The 21,702-nt window shown below is 36.5% G+C and overlaps 1 protein-coding gene across 1 annotated transcript in view; it reads left to right on the top strand.

Annotated features, from left to right (window-relative positions):
• Positions 1-21,702, top strand: part of LOC127851655 (uncharacterized) — a 35,213-nt gene that overhangs the window by 9,304 nt on the left and 4,207 nt on the right. The window contains exons 2-3 of the mRNA XM_052385470.1: positions 18,184-18,403; positions 19,087-19,176. Coding sequence (XP_052241430.1) covers positions 18,201-18,403; positions 19,087-19,176 — 293 coding nt within the window. The 5' untranslated portion in view covers positions 18,184-18,200. The remainder of the gene's footprint in view (positions 1-18,183; positions 18,404-19,086; positions 19,177-21,702) is intronic.

The raw sequence follows: 21,702 nt of genomic DNA, 5'->3' as shown, positions 1-21,702 counted from the left end.
AAACATTGCCTAACTCTAAAAAGGGACCACAAAACAGTGCCTACCTCTAAAGAGAGACTACGAAACATTGCATACATCTAAAGAGTGACCACGAATCTTTGACTACCTCTAAAGAGTGATCGCGAATCATTGCCTACCTCTAAAGAGTGACCGCGAATCATTGCCTACCTCTAAAGAGTGACCGCGAATCATTGCCTACCTCTAAAGAGTGATCACGAATCATTGCCTACCTCTACAGAGTGATCACGAATCATTGCCTACCTCTAAAGAGTGACCACGAATCATTGCCTAACTCTAAAGAGTGACCGCGAATCATTGCCTACCTCTAAAGAGTGATCACGAATCAGTGCCTACTTCTAAAGAGTGATCACGAATCATTGCCTACCTCTAAAGAGTGACCGCGAATCATTGCCTACCTCTAAAGAGTGACCACGAATCATTGCCTACCTCTAAAGAGTGGCCGCGAATCATTGCCTACCTCTAAAGAGTGACCACGAATCATTGCCTACCTCTAAAGAGTGACCGCGAATCATTGCCTACCTCTAAAGAGTGATCACGAATCAGTGCCTACCGCTAAAGAGTGATCACGAATCAGTGCCTACCTCTAAAGAGTGATCACGAATCAGTGCCTACTTCTAAACAGGACATGATCTGGAGTAATCCAGGCCATGCCATATGTGATGTTTGTGTTTGACGTAGCCGACTTTAATTAAACGTTTTCTCTTCTGTATAAACGTTTTGCTTTCAGCATACTTATCAGACTAGATAATCTTTACATTTAAAAAACAAAAATTAACGCTCGGTTAAATACATGCCAACATATTTTTGTTTTGAATATGGTGCGCATATAAGCTTTATTTATAACAGTAAAGAGTCGGTACTACAAAAGCAAATCAAAACCATTTTTTTCTAATTTCACTTAGTTTACCTTCACGACGTATTTCATTTCACCGGGCATAATTTAAATCGTGTTCTAAGAAAACTGGGCATAATGCATATGCGTAAAGTGTCGTCCCAGATTAGCCTGTGCAGTCCGCTTAGGCTAATCAGGGACACTTTCCGCTTTTATGACATTTTTCGTGAAAATGAAGTCTCTTCTTAGCAAACATCAAGTTTAGGCGGAAAGTGTCGTCCCTGATTAGCCTGTGCGGACTGCACAGGCTAATCTGGGACGAAACTTAACGCACATGTATTATGCCCAGTGTTCTCACAACACGAATCATTTAAATAATATAAGACTTGCTTTGAAAAACGGTCTTAATGCATGTGCTTTAAGTATGCGGACTGCACAGGCTAATTAGTTGCGACACTTTCCGTCATGACTTGATTTTCGTTTAGAGAAGACTTTCTTGAAAAGAAGCATTCCATACAAATCGTAAATTGTCGTTCCTTATTAGTCTGTTCGAACTGCAAAATCCCCGGGACGACACTTATGCACTTACATTAAGCCCCGTTTTTCTCATGCGTCTGGATACTGGTTTTTATGAAACGATCTTCTATAAAGATCGCTCCTTTTTTCTCCATGAAATTGTTCCCACATTCGATTGCGGGAACAAAAGGAGTGATGTTTATATAATTTAAATATTCCCTGAGTGTATTTGGTTACTCAATAAACATGATTTAACTTGTTTAGTGACAGCTGCAATAGAAATAAGCAATATCTCGCTTTAAATGTTGTCTGACGGTGTTTTTTGTTAAACAGTATTTTAGAAAAACCTGCTTTCTAAAGACTTTCCCGACACACGAGGCTGATGTAGTCGACGAACACAGACGTATTACTTGTTTGTACTCCTACGTTACAAAAACGTTTAATGGCTTGGCAGTTTCCAAATGATAATGCGATCAAATGTTATATCATATATACCCTGGAATAAGATGCTTCTTTGTTGTCGTTACTTTGAAAATAAAAATTAAAAATTCGTATACAATTCTCATAAACCGACCTTTTTTTAATTTAAAAGGTTCATGTTCTGATACACAAACTTGAAAATATCTTGCCGAGAAAGGATATGGAGATAAAGTACTGGTACATTTAACCATAAAATGTTAATATAAAAATCTCGAAGATGGCCTCTGAACAAAGATAAATGCCAACATAATTTATTTTATTTTGTATTTATTTCGTTACTAACAAAACTGACGCCCCCTTACAATTTTCGCTGATTGATTTTGTTCTAAGGAATTTTAATCCATTTATGCCTAGCGTCTAGAAAAAAGGCCTTTGCAAACAGCGTAGATGATGCGGCGTCTCATCAGGGTCTGCGCTGTTTCCTTAAAGGAATTTCTGTAAAAATATTCTAAATATAGAAATAATTATACTAGACATCCCTAATTTTGGATATAAATTGATCCAATTTAGAAGGATGGGAGAGTCCACTAGGCATAAATAGGTTAATTAATTAAATATCAATTCAAATATCGATAGTTTAGCCGCGATATAGGGAAAAGTGGCATGTGCGTAAACGTTCGCCCCAGTTCATCGTGGGAAGTCTGCACAGGCCGCGGCGACACTTTCCTCTTTCACGAAATTTTTCGTTTAAAGGAACCCTCATCCAAACGAAAATCCGGTCTATTTGAAAAGTGTCGTCCTTGATTCGCCTGTGCGGACTGTATAGTTTAATCTGGGACGACAAATTACGCTAATGCATTAAGCCCGGTTTTCCCAGTGTACGGTTCAAACAAAAACAGCCTGTATGATGTCCAAGAGCTCATATGAGCGACACCTTCCGCTTTTATAGAATTTTTCGTTAAAAGAAAGTCTATTTTTATCGAAAATCGAGTTAAAGCGAGATTGTCGTCCCTGATTAGCCTTGCGGACCGGACAGGCTAATTTGGGGCGACGCTTTACGAATGCATTGCACCCGTTTTTCCAGAACGAGGATTATATGGAATGTGTTCTAGCTTATACGTGAACTCATGTAATTCATCGTTCCTCACAAGGTTGTGGTTGTTCTTTTGCTATTTCGTTTCTTAATTTGTTTGTTAATAATAAGAAATTATTCTTTTTTTACTGTATGGCTTTTTAATTTGACTGACGATGTAATACGGTTAACGTATTTGTACACGTGTATGTTTTGTGTTTAACTTGGGATAAAGGAAAGGCTTGGGATCCCTTCAACCGGTGTAAACATCAAATGCTTTGCGTTGATCGTTTCAAGGCAGTGGCCAGAGTGTTAACCCATGTATGCCTAGTGGACTCTTCCATCCTTCTAAATTGGATCAATTTATTTTCAAAATTAGGGATGTTTAGTATATTTATTTATATATTTAGAATATTTCTTACAAAACTTTCTTTAAGCAAACAGCGCAGACCCTGATAAGACGCCGCATAATGCGGCGTCTCATCTTGGTCTACTCTGTTTGCCAATGCCTTTTTTTCTAGGTATTAGGCATAAATGGGTTAACGCCGATTTATTGTATGGGCATGTATTGTATATACTTTCAGTACCTTCAATAAATGACAAACGGACATTTTTTTTATCTCCCAATAATTTTTCTAAAGTTTCACAATTTCTGTACATTGGAATATGTCACGACATCTCACAATCTTGTATTAATATTCCCCAACGGGCTTCGTATCTTCAGGTGTGGTTCAAACTAGCATGCGACAAGCCGTATCAAAGTCACAAGTATCTGCTACAAAGACACATGTGTCACCAACAATTTACGTGATTCCTTTCCGCCTTTGAAAATACATATGGGATGTGCTCTGTGAAAAGGGGGTTTAATGCATGTGCGGAAAGCGTCGTCTCAGACTAGCCGGTGTTGTCCGCACAGGCTAATCTGGGGCGAGACTTTCCGCCTAAAATTGATTTTTGCTTAGAAGAGACTTTTTTGAAACGCAAAATATCATGAAAACGGAAAGTGTCGTCCCTGATTAGCCTGTGTGGACAACACAGGCTAATCTAGGACGACACTTTACGCACCTGCATTAAACCCGCTTTTCACAGAGCACGACACATATGTAATGTTAAGATTTCCAACGGGGGCGGCAATAAATTATCATCATATATTTTATACTGAGCGTGCAGAAACATAATTATTTAACATTATAATTATAGTTATTAGCTTTTCTCGAAAGGTTTGTTGATTTATCTGTTCGTGAAAGTGAGTTAGTTTTCAAGAAAACAAACGCAGACGAATAACAAGTATAGTTTTACGTTACTGAGGTATAAACATGTACCGTTCACACAAAGTACATAAGGTCCGTTTCAAGCAATACTGTGTTTCACCTCGGGATTTATTTAAGTAATGATTCTTAATAATTTTGTCAAAAAGCCGCTTATGGATTGGTTATTGTTTCGAAACGTTCTTATATGCCTTTACGTGTATCGTTGTAAGTGTCTATCCAGCCAGATAGAACTTCTATCAATACATATGTTCGCGATACAGTACGAGAATCTTGGAACACCTTAACGCGTTTCGCCCACAATAAGAGAGCAATGTGGCTGTTTAATGGGCGTCTGTTTTTGTCAAACATTTTAGTTCGCTATGATAACGTTTTCAGCTTCGAATAAGAGACAAAGTATAGTTTTATTTCAAGTGATGTCGTCCTTTCCTGTCTGGGAATTTATGGCCACTTTGAGAGCGCTCCTGGTTGCGTGTTGTTGCGATCGGTGATGACGATTTAGCCTTGTTCTGGGAAAATTGGGCTAAATGCATGTGCGTAAATTGCCTTCCCAGATTAGTCTGTGCAGTGTGCACAGGCTTTTCTGGGACGACACCTCCCGCTTTGATGGAATTATTTGTTTAAAGGACGTCTATTTTAAATTGAAAGCCAGTACTGGTGGAAAGTGTCGCCGCTGATTAGCATACTACACAGGCTAATCTTGGACGATACCTTGCGCGCATGTATTAAGCCCAGTTTTCCCAGAATGTGGCACGTATTAAAGATCTTTGTATAAAGGATTCGGGTCGCGCTCTGGGAGAAAGTCGCCTAAATGCATGTGTGGTTTAGTGTCGTCCCTTATTAGCCTGTGCGGTCCGATTTTTGTTTGTTTTGCAGTGTTTTTGACTATCAATACCAATTGAAAAACGTTGTATGATAGGTTTTGTGATTATTATATTTGAGTCACATTATTACTTAAATTAAAATCCGAATCTGCATAGTATATACGTATACATTAATGATTTTTCCTTTAAGCAATAATAAACCGGAACTTAAAGAAGACCTGTGCAATACGGTACGTTTTCGTTATATAGGAAGTTAACTATACTGCAATTGACATCTTTGTCGCTAAATAGACGTTATCATGCGAACAATTATCAGTTGTAAATTTAAAGCCGCGTCGAGAGAATATTTTTAATGTTTCTTAATTTAAGGTCGATAGCAATACCATTTTCTCCCACGTAATTTACGTTTAACAGAAACTGGTTGATAATAAATTGTGTAGCGCATTGCCAATGCAAATTGTGTGGCGAATGGGAAGGGGTGACTCAATGTATTTTTTTATTATTATATCGAAACAAAAGCGTCCACACAATAAATACCGATTGACATGCGATATCGGGATCAAACGTTACAAATAGGAGTAGAGAAGTATAAACTGTGGGCCTCTCTCTGGTTAAACTAGGACTAGCCAGTGCACTCGACACAGGCTTATCAGCGACCACAAGTTCCGCATCTACCTGACGAAAGAAGTGCTTCCGATTATTTGAAATAAACAGTTTGCATATACATCCTCTATATCTCATCTAGCATTTATATCTTGAAGCATGCATTGCGGTAATCAGAAATGCACTAAACGTACTTTTCCTAACAACTGCATTTCAATTAAATTGATTGTGTAAGTCAAGGTGTAAACTAAGGGCGTTCTTTGTAACGTGGACCCATGTGAACGAAAGTTTTAAACCCATTTATGCCTAGCGTCCTAAAAAAAGGACATTGCAAACAGCGTAGACCCAGATGAGACGCCGCATAATGCGGCGTCTCATCTGGGTCTGCGCTGTTTGCTTAAAAGGAATTTCTGTAAGAAATATTCTAAAAATAGAAATAAATATACCAGACACCCCTAATTTTGGAAATAACTTGATCCAATTTAGAAGGATGGGAGAGTCCACTGGGCATAAATGGGTTAAACATGAAATGCAACAACAGAAAGTTGTTATACATGCCTTTCTGAGAAATGCGCAATCAAACATGTAACATAACGTCTTTTTGTATCCGTAAGTAAGGTTTATTCCAGAATAATGCAAGTGTATTCGTGAAACCAAAATGTCACTTGGTATACATGTATGTTGGGCCTAGGTATTAAAGTTATACATTATTTTCAAATCTAGCATTTGGTGCGACTATATACGTTTTTATAACCTTCATTTTATGTTATGGTCCATTCTTTAACCAATACATTAATATGATTGAGATTTGTTTAATTAAAAATGTTGACTGCATGAATTCTGTAATGGAACCATTAATCAAATAATGCTCACTGAAATGAAACGACACAGTTTACGCCGATACCCACATGTTTTCACGTATTTGCTGTAGAACCAAAAATTGTGTCGACGTGTTGCGGAGAGTTGTTAAGGGGTGTTGCGGTACTTTATTGAGCCGGGGATATATTTATAGCAACACCGATTAACACTCTCATCGCTCAGGTCGGACCTCAAAGACCTCGTGAAGAGGCCGGTAGGACCTGTAAATAAACTCTGATTTAAAAAAAACAAAAACACTCATCAAAACCCAATATGATTATCAGTGTAAGCACAGATGGCCGAGTGGGCTAGGCGCTCGCTTTAATGTACAATGCTCAGTGGTTCGATCGCAGGTGCGCTGAACTTTTTTGTTGATTTCGTTTTTAGTCTATTTGCAACGGAAATAGGCTTTTACAATACCGCATTTCAAAATACAAAGTATTTTGTAATTCTCACAATTTTTCATTAAGAAACTTTTTTCTAAAAGTTTCTTCCACGAACATTGCTTGCACCATTTTCGTGAATTTTTCTAAGACCGTTTTACGTGAAAAAACGTTCTTAGAAACTAAATCAAATTTCGTTCGTAAAACAATAATGTAATTGGCAGAAGCGAGTTATTTTTTTTAAATTACCATATGCAAGGCAAACTTAAAAGAATTACTTTCCCTGAAAACAAAGGGAGACAATTATATTACTGCATCATGCGAGGTAGGGGACTTTTATTGCTTGGCAATAGTCTCGTTCTTCGTAAAAAAAGTCGTTTTGATAGCCTTTTACATTTTCATTCAGACAAGTAATCCTTTAGCATTTACTTCAGCAGAAACTTCCCTGTATCTTGGAAATAGACTTTCAACGCCATCTTCGCTCTCGTTGTTTGATACTGAGCGCTTTAGTTCCGTTGCCTACATTTATCAGTGGTGTAATAAGTGGTGTGCAGTTTGAATAAATGGTATTTGATGTATCTTAGAATGTATAATATCTACATGTTGGCAATTTCATAGGTTATTATTTATTTTGACGCAGATTTTTTCAGTTTTAATGAAAAAGTACATGTTATATATTGGTGAATAAAACCAAAACAAGGTCGGTGACCATTCCCCTTTTTTTCATTTTTAATATAGTATTTGTATGTATTGCTTGAATATAAATTTTAAACAAAATCTATTAGATAAAACAAATCAGCAAAATTGAAGCAACACCACTAAAAATACTGAACTTAAAAATGGGGATTTCCCAATAGTGCATGTATTTTACATGAATGATTTTTGACAGTACAACAGAAAATTATTTGCGATTGTATGAATATTGTATGAATATGAATTTCGTTGATTTCCATTACAACCTCATCCGAACTTGATTAAAATACACTTTCAATTCATAATTAAAATACGTACACGTTTTTGTTCTGACCGCAATTAAGTGAAATATCGTATTTCCTTACCACATAACTATACGATCCTTACTTTTAAAGAGAAATCCCATTTAGTATGTGATTTAGCATACTTTACACTTTAGTTTACAATGTCACGTGTTATACAAAATATCATGTTATTTTACATTTTTGTTAGAAGTCAATATAAAGACATAATGTCGTAAAGATATAAAAATCATGTTAACACAACTGGAGGGATCTGTGCTATTTCTATTGTGCCATACATATTAACAATACATTAAAAAAACACTAAAAAACCTTATTGTGTAGTAATGGTAGTGCCTCTTATAAAGGATAACTATTGCCTTGAATAAAATACGTATTACAGACATTGTCTTTATGATTCCCTGCACACTCAAATTATCCAATTTCAGTAGGATGTAACATGCCACATGATTGCAGTCCTGGAAAAGTGTGAATGTCGCATAACATCTCAACGTGTTTATTGGCTTGTGATTTCGTCACACATTCGTATATACTAATGTGTGCTACATAACCAACATTCCATTATATGAGTCGCGTTCTGAGAAAACTGTGCGGACTGTACATACTAATCACGGACGACACAAACCGCTTTTATGACATTTTTCGTTTAAATGAAGTCTCTTTTAGCAAAAATTCCAATTTAGGCGGAAAGTGTCGTCCTTGATTAGCCTGTGCGGACTGCACAGGCTAATCTGGAATGACACTTTACGCACATGCATTATGCCCTGTTTTCTCAAAACGTGATTCCATTAAGTTTTAGCAGCGCTCTGGGACAATCGGGCCTAATACATTTGAATAAAGTGTCTTCCCATATAAGCCAGTGTAGTCAACACAGTCTTATCACATACGACACTTTCTGTCTTAATTTGATTTTCTTTAATGAGATACTTCCTTTCAACAAAAACAATGATGAACAAGATATGGATTGAGAAAAACAATAAGCGGTGCACAGGGATAGAGGGCTTAATGCATGTGTGTGAAGTGTGGTTCAAGATAAGGCTGTGCGGGCTAATAAGGGACGACACTTTTTTCGCCTAGACAGGGTTTTGATTTTTAGGAGACCATCTCCTAACGAAAAATGTCATAAAAGCGGAAAATGTCGTCGCTGATAAGCCTGTGTGGACTGCACAGGCTAATATGGGACGAATATAAATTGTCAATACAAGTAAAACAAAATCAGGAAATTGATGTAATTTTTACTGTTTTATAGCATGGAATAGATTTTTGTTTAGTTTTGCCATATATTGGGTGGCACATAATTCATTGTTTTTTTTAAGATCGCCTCAACCTTTTTTCTGATTGGTGTTAAATGTTTAGTTTGATTTAATAAAGGTTTGATTAATTTGTTTAATGTTGCATGAAATGGTAATTTAAAAAAAAAGAAGTTTTAACTGCAATCTGTTTTATAAAATGTGCAATTTGATATCGTATGTGATTTTTTTGTAGATGAAACATTACGATGAAATAACAGTGTGTTTACGAAAAAAGTATAAACAACCTTATAATTTGTTTATGGTAAAAACCACGTACTCAACGGTTCCATACTACTAGAATAATATTGAATTTCCTTAAAAAGTATAAAACAGCAATTTGTGTTATGCTTGAAGATTATTTATTATCAACGTGAACAACACGGGTCTCTTCCATGTCCTTTATGGTTTCTTTCACATAGATTTCGATTATTCTTCATTCAGGTTTGATAACCTGCTTTTTTCTATCAAACATTGTATTAAAAATGTAAAAATAACTTTCTTCCAGGAATACATTTATCGATATAAGACATGCAAAGCCTTTACAGTATGTGAGAATGTTAAACCAAACAAATTGATACTCAGTCCATCAAATTGTGCAAACAATGGCAACAAGCGATGTAAGTGGACTCAAAGCAGACGAATCCCAAAACATATATTTTAGAATATATGGGTCGTGCTCTATGAAAAGGGGGTTTAATCGATGTGAATAAAGTGTTGTCCCAGATTAGTCCGCACAGGCTAATTGGGAACGATACTCTCCGCTTTAATTATATTTTTCGTTTCAAAAAAGTCTCTTCTTAGCAAAAATTAAGATAATGCGGAAGGTGTCGTCCCTGATTGGCCTGTGCGGATTGCACAGGCTAATCTGGACGACACTTTACGCACATGCATTAAAACCCATTTGCACCGAGCGCGGCTCATTGTATTCATTTTCGCAGTCTGGCTAGCAGCCACGCTGTTCGCTTACGAGACTACGAAACATTACGCGACTTTAGAACGGAAAGGGTACCTAATGACCGGACTTGAGGATGTCTGGAGCTGCGCTGGCCGCATATTGCATAGGACCTTTTTTCGCAAACTGCGACTCGTGCTATATTTTGGTAGCGTCGTGATAAAGATAAAATCTACTTGAATATTAACAAGCTTTCCGCTCAATTAATTGATAAAACATTTATGTATTTAATTCTGATAAAACCTTATCCTGGGTATTATTATTACCTTATTTTGCGATGCCAACAACAAGATCATTTTTAACATTTCAAAGAAATGCGTATTATTTCATTATTAAGAATATGCGACAAGAAACAGATGTGTTACTCCTGGTTTTGATAACAAGATTGGAACCCGGTTCTGAACATTTTAAAATTTCTTTTAAATAATGTTGTTTCGATGTATCTCATTCAAGATATTTTGTGTGTTTCTTTCTGATCATATAAAAGCCAATAAAACACGTATACAGAACATTTAAAGGGACCATTTTCATTTAATATCATTCCGATAAAATTTTAAAGTAACGTCGATTGCAAAGACAACGTTAATAGGGGTAACTGTATTTCCTGGTTCAAAAGTTAAGATGACCATAAAGAACTGTATCAAAGGCTCTGTATGTGGGTTGATCCTTGTATCAGGCAAATGCTGAAGGTTAGTGGCTGATTAATAACAAAAGCCACTGACAACACATTAACATTCAATTAACGTATTTCCGGTGTAGACATTTTTTTTATCCCTTTTTAATTTAGCCGCAAGCACCAATACAACAGAAACTAAAATTTTTCCAATGAACGTAAAGAAGTTTTAGAAGCGCTGTATATGTACATGACTTTTAAATAAGACTCAGGTCATCATAAGGTTACGACAATGTGTCGATTTATATAACTCGAAAATCCAGAAAAAATGGCAAGGGCAGATGATGTTTTTAATAAGAGACGAATTGCCTTTATAATACAGGACACGAAAAAGCAGCAGACCTAACTGCACTATTCATCGGTTGTCCGGTAACCAGAACACATAGATGCACTATTTCAATAGCTGTAATGTTAGCAGCAGACATAACTGCACTATTTCAACGGCTGTCCGTTAAGCTGCAGACATAACTACTCTATTTCAACGGCTGTCCGGTTAGCAGCAGACCTAACTGCATTTTTCAACGGCTGTCCGGTAAGCAACAGACCTAACTGCACAATTTCAACGGCTGTCCGCTTAGCAGCAGACCTAAATGCACTATTTCAACGGCTGTCCGGAAAGCAGAAGACATAACTTCACTATTTTAACGGCTGTCCGGTTAGCAGCAGATCTAACTGCACTATTTCAACGGCTGTCCGGTAAGCAGCAGATCTAACTGCACTATTTTAACGGCTGTCCGGCAAGCAGCAGACATAACTGCACTATTTCAACGGCTGTCCGGTTAGCAGCAGACCTAACTGCACTATTTCAACGGCTGTCCGGTTAGCAGAAGGCCTATCTGCACTATTTCAACGGCTGTCATGTTAGCAGCAGACATAACTGCACTATTTCAACGACTGTCCGGTAAGCAGCAGACGTATCTGCACTATTTCAACGGCTGTCCGGTAAGCAGCAAACATTACTGCACTATTTCAACGACTGTCAGGTTAGATGCAGACCTGACTGCACTATTTCAACGGCTTTCATGTAAGCTGCAGGCCTAACTGCACTGTTTCAACGGCTGTCCGGTAAGCAGAAGACCTAACTGCACTTTTTCAACGGCTGTCCGGTTAGCAGCAGACCTAACTGCACTATTTAAACGGCTGTCATGTTAGCAGCAGGCATAACTGCACTATTTCAACGGCTGTCATGTTAGCAGCAGACATTACTGCACTATTTCAACGGCTGTCATGTTAGCAGCAGACATAACTGCAATATTTCAACGGCTGTCCGGTAAGCAGCAGACATAACTGCACTATTTCAACGGCTGTCCGGTTAGCAGCAGACCTAACTGCACTATTCCAACGGCTGTCCGGGCAGCAGCAGGCCTAACTGCACTATTTCAACGGCTGTCATTTTAGCAGCAGACACAACTGCACTTTTTCATCGGCTGTCCGGTTATCAGCAGACCTAATTGCAATATTTCAACGGCTGTCCGGTAAGCAACAGACCTAATTACACTATTTCAACGGCTGTCTGGTTAGCAGCAGGCCTAACTGCACTATTTCAACGGCTGTCATGTTAGCAGCAGACCTAACTGCACTATTTCAACGGCTGTCCGGTGAGCAGCAGACCTAACTACACTCTTTCAACGGCTGTCCGGTTAGCAGCAGGCCTAACTGCACTATTTCAACGGCTGTCATGTTAGCAGCAGACATAACTGCACTATTTCAACGGCTGTCCGGTAAGCAGCAGACCTTACTACACTATTTCAACAGCTGTCCGGTTAGCAGCAGACATTACTGCACTAATTCAACGGCTGTCCGGTTAGCAGCAGACCTAACTGCACTATTACAACGGCTGTCATGTTAGCAGCAGACATAACTGCACTATTTCAACGGCTGTCCGGTTAGCAGCAGACCTAACTGCACTATTTCAACGGCTGTCATGTCAGCAGCAGACATTACTGCACTATTTCAACGGCTGTCATGTTAGCAGCAGACCTAACTGCACTATTTCAACGGCTGTTCGGTTAGCAGTAGGCCTAATTGCACTATTTCTACGGCTGTCATGTTAGCAGCAGATATAGCTGCACTATTTCTACGGCTGTCATGTAAGCAGCAGATATAGCTGCACTATTTCAACGGCTGTCCGGTTAGCAGCAGACATAACTGCACTATTTTAACGGCTGTCCGGTTAGCGCCTTTTGCATGTCTTGTAGTGTCTGGCTGGCAAAGATAGACATTTGTGGTTCATATTTGAATGACAAATCTCGTCTCCCGTCCCTCCCCATCTCGACCACTCCTCTTATATAATTGGTGGTGAAGCTTACATTTTACATAACTGAGTCGAAACTTAATCTGCTGCAGGAAGCTTGCATTACTAAACTGCTTATAATAACACGGAGAGCTAAATTATGGCAGACGAAATATGAATGATCTACGTGCTGGAAATACGAAAGCAGTTTAATACATTTTATAATACACGCACATGTTTTTTTAGCTTCCTACAAAAACCAATAGTTCTTAAATCAAGATAATTGGAGAACAAGCATATTAATATATTTAATTCTTTATTCAAGCGATGACAACGTGTATATAATACTGTTTCCTTATTCAGTATCATAAAGGAGTATTGCCTAATATTTTTTAGACTTAAATGAAGTTTGAGGCGTATATGGTCATATAAGGCATACTTAAGTTTGTAATTCAACTCTTTCTAAAGTACATATGTGTTTATATTCGTGTATTTGCTATTTCCAGACACTTATGTTACGCGAAATGGTTAATTATATAAGACATTTCTATACCTGTCATTGTATTATTGTCTCCAAAATATATAACGTATCATTGTACATAGATCGAAAGAACTTTTGCTGTTTTACTTTAATGTAGAAACCGATGAAATAGACAAAATGTCAAATTATCGCACGATTACTGCAGTAAACGTGTTCATGAAAGTTTCTTAACAAGTCTGTTTTAAGACATCCGAATGTTTATGATCACTTGTGTATGAAGTGATTTGTCATTCGCTATCGTCAGTTAAAGGTATCTCTAAATTACATATTCGACTAAGCCATTAGTACGAACGAAAGCCATATAAATCAGGTTAAAATAAGAAAGTAAGAATTGTAAAAGACACGGGCTCCTTAAATAATTATATATTACTGGTTCCGCTCCGTTGTGTTATTATCAGTCGGTCTTTTGGAATATCGGTCTTACGGTTAAACGACCTTTCGGTCAATCGGTCTTTCGGTTGGTTGGTGGGTCTTTCGGTCGGTCAGTAAGTAATTCAGTATTTAGAGTTACGCACATCCGCATATCCCCAACTAACTCAATCCCCGAGAAGATGAATGACTGGACCCAGCCTTAAGATATACACACACAGTTAGTGCTCAATGCGTAATTGTAATTTTTCACATATCTTGAACATCATGTAACTGCATACAGCCAACACAAATATCCATTCACGAGTCCGATTCGCCCGGCTGAGTGACTAATCAACGTGTTTTGTTTTAACAATCAACGCGCAGTTACAAAGAACTAGCAAATAAACTCGTCCGTTTCTGGCATAATATTTATTGGCAGACACCGTACATTAACGAAACACCCATACCCTCATCCACTATCACTCCGCACTTACCCTATATGATAATGGCGCTAATACGAGTCGTGTTCTGATAAAACAGGACATACTATATGTGCGTAAAGTGTCGTCCCAGATAAGCATGTGCAGTCCGCACAGGCTAATCAGGGACGACACTTTCCGCTTTTATGACATTTTTCGTTTAAATGAAGTCTCTTCTTGGCAAAAATCCAATTTAGGCGGAAAGTGTCGTCCCTGATAAGCCGGTGCGGACTGCAAAATTGGGACGACAATTTACGCACATGCATTGTGCTCAGTTTTCTCAGAACACGACGCATACTATCTATTTTGACGACACACCTTCTATGACGACGTAGCGTGAGCACCTACTCTTACGGCGTTGATTTACTATCATCCACTGTGACGTCGTATTAAAACTTTCAACCAGTTTGAAGAATTAGAGATACTATTATGTTTTTCAATATCATGCCGACACTATCATCATCGATGAAGACGCTGTGCATCTATCAATCGCTATGCAAGCGTAACGATATAGCTACCCTTTTTAACGGCTAACTGATATATTCACCCACTATAATGACCGCGCAACAATACGATAAGCTTCTAATGTAGCCTAAGAACACATCAACATATACATGTATTGGCAGATTCGCGATGCTTTCACGCTTACTTTCACGCTATATGACGACGTAGCGATTGACAGATCGATCGGATTAAAAAAGCGCTTGCACAAAAGTTTAAACAATAACTCAGAAGGGTCAGTGCATTGTTTACTTACGCCTTTGTTTCGGTATTCCACATGATTGCTACATTTTTTAACTGAAACATTGCATTTGTCATCTTCTTCGTCTTTGGAAACAGGACTTGCTGTAGTTGAAAAATATGCGATATACTTTTTAGACTGCACACTTTATCATATAAGCTGATATATTTGGTTTCATTTCGGCCGAGTATATTTCAAAATACCATCGCATTGTTATTGACAAATACTATTCATGTAGCATAGAAATAAAACTCAAGACAAATTACCACGATGCCTTTGTATTTCCATTCTCTAGTACAGATACCCTTGGGCTTGATGTGTGTCCATACATAGCCTGGCGATTCGGGACATCATAAAATAAAACTCTACAAAGTTATTCATATTTTCTTCCTGCGTTCATGGAATTCGTTTTATTCTTGGCAATTAGCACCAGCGCAGTAGATTTTTGTGCCAAGCACTTGTCCGGTCGATTCTTATTTCTTACAATAAATTTACGCTAAAACACGCTTTACAAAGTCGTTTTTTTCGCTTATACAAATAATACTGTAGTATGTTGCAAAGGTTAATACACTTTAATGTTTACTTTCTAATGGAGTATGATTATACCCGAATCAATGCCGCCGGGAACAACACACTTCCGGTTTATAAAAGATTCCTTTCCTTGTGTTCATTCTTACCAAACTTTTCACTCGCTTTCATCTATTGTAAAATGCACTTACCTTGATATCGAACACTTGTTTTTAAGTTTATGAGTGCTCACGCGCTAGAATAATAACCAAACACAATACATGAATTCAACTTTCTACTTTATAATCAATTTATGATGACACCCCCTCAATGTTCAACATCGCAAGATAGAAACTAGATGTATTTAATAACTATGTTTATATATACTGTTTCAATGTCTCATATATATATTTTTTTTATTGAGCCCGCTGCTTCGCTCGTGTATCTGTCACAATAGCTGTGTGGTGTATGTTGTTTATTACTATTGTACACTTGGAGACTTTTCTAACGCATCACTTAATTATATCAATAGAGCTCCCTTATTTTTGAACGGCTTGTGTTGAAATTTGGACCAAGAATAATTCAACACATATCTGATTATTCCTGAAAATTTAATTGAAATTGAAAAACAAAAAAATATTAAACTTAACAAATTAAAAACGTCATTTCAAAAGTCACATTCGCATACTCGTACAACGTTAAATAATAACAATGTGAAAAAGTAAAACGCATAAACTTACGCGTCTTAATAACTGACCGGCTTGCAACATGCCGATTGAGCCGTTTCGCTCCTGAATATTCATACGAGCCATATTGTTTTTCTTAATTAATGTTATGTTTTTAAAAGTGTAAAAACTTATCTAGAATTATGAAATTGAAATTAAATTGGAATAACATGTATATCGCCTTTTACTACACTTGGTGATGTTTCTAACGCAACACTTTTAAAACTTACATATATCAGTAATGAGTAAATAATTTTATTTAAAATTGCACATGTGATCATTTGACTACAATATGTGCAAGTTAACGATCAAATCATTCATCCGTGACGATCGGACGCTTTAGCAAGTGGGAAAGGTAGCCTGTAAAATGCAAAGGGCGCGATTGCGCTCCTGAATATTCATACGAGCTTAATAGTTTTGTAAATTTATTGTATGTTTTCCTTGTGTAAGAACCAACTTAAAATAATTAAATTGAAATAAAACTAGAATTAAATCGCGTTTCACCATTTCCACGTGTAAAACTATGGAACCACACCTACCCCATGTGCTAAAGCGTCCAATCGTCAAGGATGAATGATTTTATCGTGAGCTTGCATAGAATGTAGTTAAATGATCGTATGTAAAATTTTTAATCAATATATTTACTCATAACTGATATATTCAAGTTTGAAAAGTAATGCTTTAGAAAAGTCCCCAAGTGTATATAAGCCAAAGGGTAAGGTCGAGGTTAAAAGTCGAATACATCCCTGAAACAGCTCGTTTTGCTGTTCACTGAATTTTCACAAAATAATCGCCTATATTTCAGCTTTAAAAATAAAGACACACTGGGGATGAACACATGTTTTATATTCTTAGCTGTAAAAATCTGATGAAAACAGCAGAAAATAAGGTTTAAATGTATTTTCACTTTGACTGTGTGAAGTCCGTGTCAGAATTCAACGGCTGGTCAGACTGACTACTTTCATGTGTTATGCATTATACATATCAGTAACGTTCCGAGCGGCATAGGAAAAGGCATATTCTATTTTAAGAGAAGCTGAACATACTTTTTTAATTATATTCATCTTACGATGTTTTTCAAAATATGTTGGTTTTTTTCTTTTGAGTAAATGTACCTTTTTCTCAAATGAACCTAGTTGTTATAAATAGTTATAAATAAAATGTATTATTTTTGTATCGTAATAGATATTACATGACTTCAGTGTTTCATTGTATTGTATGGCAAACGTTGATTGTATGCAACTTGTACTAATCAGCCCACCACAGTCACTTATATTCAATATATACTAATTTAAATATCACGGGCGCATCTATACAACAACCTGTTTTTGTGTGATGTGCGCAAAATTATGATATTTGTTAAAGTGAAATGTACATGCACAAGTATGATATCCTGCCACTTACACTCATTCGTTTTCAAATTAATTTTCTATTATTATAAATGTTTAACCTTTATTTCAAGATACTCCGAATAAAGCCGCATTTCTTAAGATATTTCTTGTTGGTTTATAAAAACAAGCTTCCGCTATAATTACTGCCCAACTAGAATATATTAATATGTGTACGCAAAGTCAACACTTATTAAACTTGTATTCGCGAATCCACCGTCCAACTTGTATTCGCGAATCCACCGTCCAAAGCCGAATAACTTGTTACCGCCAAATCTTCACAACATGTTGGTAGCGACTTTCAACGCCAACTTTTAACGTTCATCACAATGCCTTATGGGACATTCATTTTCTTCTTATTCCTGTACTGAAACGAATGCATTTTGACAACTGTCAAGTCTTAAGTGACCCAAATGTTACATACGACATGCATTTATATATGTGAAAGTGTAATTAAAAAGTTTCGTATTTGCATTAAATAGATTGTTAAGATTGAAATTTATTACAGAAAGACAACTCGTGACCATGTTTGCCGCTGACACGACACTAGTTGCCTCACTTATACTGTCGTGTGCCTCACTCGCTCTATCGACGTTTGCGTCCCGATGCGGTATGACCCGATGCACGCGCGACAAGGGATGTATGAAGAACTTTATTGACTGCCGCTGCGTTCCCCCGGAAGTGGCGAAGGCCTTGGGTGATCATCTTGCTTTCAGAAATATATGCACGTGAGTTTGAAAGGCAATTTTGGATTTGTAGTGTCCTTTTAAAAAAAACTCATAATGTCAACATAATTTTAAACATTAAATATTCACTCTTAAAACCGAAATGAGAAACGTGAATGTTTTGTCCTTGTGATCACTCTGCATGATGCAAAAATTGAAGTAAAATTTACATTTTGAAACAATTTTTTACACAATGAAATAATCGTGGCAAAAAAAGACTGGACAGATTCTTTCTTTAATTTAATCAAAAGTTATAAAAATTAAACTTCAAATTAATTACAAATACTTTACATCAAAACATTTTCTTATTGACGTTTTTTTTTCAAAAGTGTTATGGCTCTTCACCTTTAACAGTAACATTTTGTTGTTTGTTGAAATAACCAACAATAATGGTTTAGCAGAATATCTTCGTAAATAAGGTATTTTTGTCATAAAACCATGCGATATACAACTAATCATATGGCTGTTTGTCATATATTACACATTTCATTACATTTATCGCAGACCATGTTCTCGTGCTGTCACAATGTCTGAACTCGTTTTCATAAAATATATGAAATGTCAAGTCGTATCAGATAATGAAGTATATTTACGTCTATGCAAATGTGTCCAAACAGTAACAGTGTTTATTGTTTAGCCAACTGTTAACTTAGTTCCATCCAACCGTGCACTATTTTTATCAAAAGGTATTCCCTATATGTCTTGAAGATCGGAGAGCCGCGATGTTGCTATCGATACAAAGGAAAAGAAAAGCCGTTCAATACAGGCGTTGAAGGGTATGCAAGAAGAAATCATAAGTATACTTGTTTTCGTTGTAAATTTGTTGATTTGATTTAGAAGTATTATTGTACTATTGCGTCATAATCTAAAGTCAAGAATGTCAATGGGTAAACCCGTTTTTGTAAACAAAAATTAAAAAAAGGAATTAATCTTTTTCTTCTAACAGCACTTCAAAATATGTTTTTTTAAACTATTTCGTGTTTTACTCACCATCGATGTCAATGGCATTAACCCATTTATGCCTAGCGTCTTGAAAAAGGCCTTGGCCAACAGCGGAGACCCATATGAGACGCCGCATGAGGCGGTCTACGCTGTTTGCTTAAAGGAATTTCTATAAGAAATATCATAAATATAGAAATAAATATAGTAGACATATTTTGGAAATAAAATGGTCCAATTTAGAAGGACGGAGAGTCCACTAGACATGAATGGGTTAAACAAGTCTAAATGAGATGTAGTTTTGTTACACCCGCTAAAGGCTCAAGGATATAAAACTTGCATTTTCCGTATGTGCGTCAGTCCACCCATCCCTCAGTCCGGCCGTCATTTACAAAACTTGTCAGTGGTATATCTCAGAAACTATATAAGATATCAATATGAATCTACATGGCAGTATAGATATCAATTAGGCAAATGTCCATGCACACAAAAAAACCCCTGACCTTATACTTTCTTAAATAAGAGTTATTGCCCTTTGCTTTTAGTGTGATGTAAGTTGTGCGAGCTATACCTTAGTTACCATACAAGATTTCAGCATGAAACTTCATGGGTGTGTATAAATCAATGGGAAGAAGTGTTATATACAAGAACCATAAGGAGAAGTGCCATGCTTCAGAACCATAACCCTTCACTTTCTCAAATAAGAGTAATTGCCTTTTGTTGTTTTGTATGATATAACTTGTCAGGGCTATATCCAGATACGATGCAAGATTTCAACATCAAACTTTATGGGTGTGTAGAAATCAATGGGAAGAAGTGCAACATACACAAATCACAACCCCACACTTTCTTAAATTAAAGCAATTAACCTTTGTTGTTTATGAACGATGTAACTTTTCAGGGCTATAACTCTATACGCTACACGATTTCAACATGAAACTTTATGGGTGTAAAGATATCAGTTAGGAGAATTGCATTTCATGCACACAATAACCCTACACCTACTTATTGTTTTCAAATAATTTCGTATTATTTGCATCCATTCATTAACAACATTTATTTTGCGGGAATGGGGGCGGGGGGCATTCAACGAATGTGTGTGCTACAATGTTTAATAGAACTTTAACCCGCCCTAACCATATAATTAAAGTACTAAAAACGAACTCCACATTATTTATCATGTCTAACTTTGTAATACATTTTTAATCATACATAATTGTATTTCCGTCATCGAAATTAGCGCGCAATTTCTTCAGTTGTAACATAAGTTTAAAATAAAAGATTTTGTGCATTAAATGAAACAGTGGGCGTTTGTCGGAATTTCTCTTTTAAACCCTATTTTATAAGGATGCTGCATTCATGCGATTTGCATGGTATGGAACCAGCATGTCAGATTTTGTTGTTTAAACATACTGTATTCATCTTTAAAATGATATAAGGCTCGTGAAATCGTAAATAAAAGAACTGCCTTGAAAATTGGCGTAATCTTAAATTCAAACGATCGTTTCAAAGAGACAAAACTGCTGCTTAACTATTAGAAAGCAATGTTTACAGTTACTTCGCTTGCACTTATGTTTTACTTGTGTGTGTCCAATTATGAAGATTTAAACGTTGTACTTACATATCTCAACAACTAAAGAACATATTGAAATACGCAGCAACAGGAGGAAGTATGCAAATAATCATATTTATTTATTTATTTATTTATTCATTCATTCATTCATTCGTTAATTCATTCATTCATTCATTCATTCATTCATTCATTCATTCATTCATTCATTCATTCATAAATTGCATGGTAAATTACTTCTAGTGGAATTCTTTGGTACAATGTTGATATCTCAGAGCAATACCTAAGTAGTGAGTTGTGTTAACTTATGGAGATGTTTAAGTTTTCAAAATAACTAATTTGTAAACTATATAACAAAGAATAACCCAAACAGAATAACAAATTATCTCTTCAATATTCCGAAGATTAATGACATTTATTTTGGACTGAACCATGGTCATTTTAGCTTAAATGTTTGTTAGTTTGACCTGTTAATTACTTAATACTTAATACATTCATGGAATCTTATCGCACTTCAGACTAGAATTATTTGGTATGATTTAAGTTCAATCAATTAAGCCTGAAATGTTTTTTTTCAAAGCTGGCGAAAGAAGGCGGTTAACTTGTTCAAAACTAACTATTCAGAACGTTTTAGTTGTTTGTTTTATACACCGCCAAAGACGGAGGGATATAGAATCGGCGTTGTCCAACCGTCTGTCAGTCTTTCATTCCGTCAGTCCGTCCGTCAGTCACAAATTGTTTTATGGTTATATCTCAGAAATTCAGAAATTATGTAAGATATCAACATGAAACT

The sequence above is a fragment of the Dreissena polymorpha genome, chromosome 11 (genome assembly GCF_020536995.1).
Source record: "Dreissena polymorpha isolate Duluth1 chromosome 11, UMN_Dpol_1.0, whole genome shotgun sequence".
NCBI classification, from domain to species: domain Eukaryota; kingdom Metazoa; phylum Mollusca; class Bivalvia; order Myida; family Dreissenidae; genus Dreissena; species Dreissena polymorpha.
The sequence above is the reverse complement of the archived record's forward strand: the minus strand, read 5'-3'. Positions and strand labels throughout refer to the sequence as shown.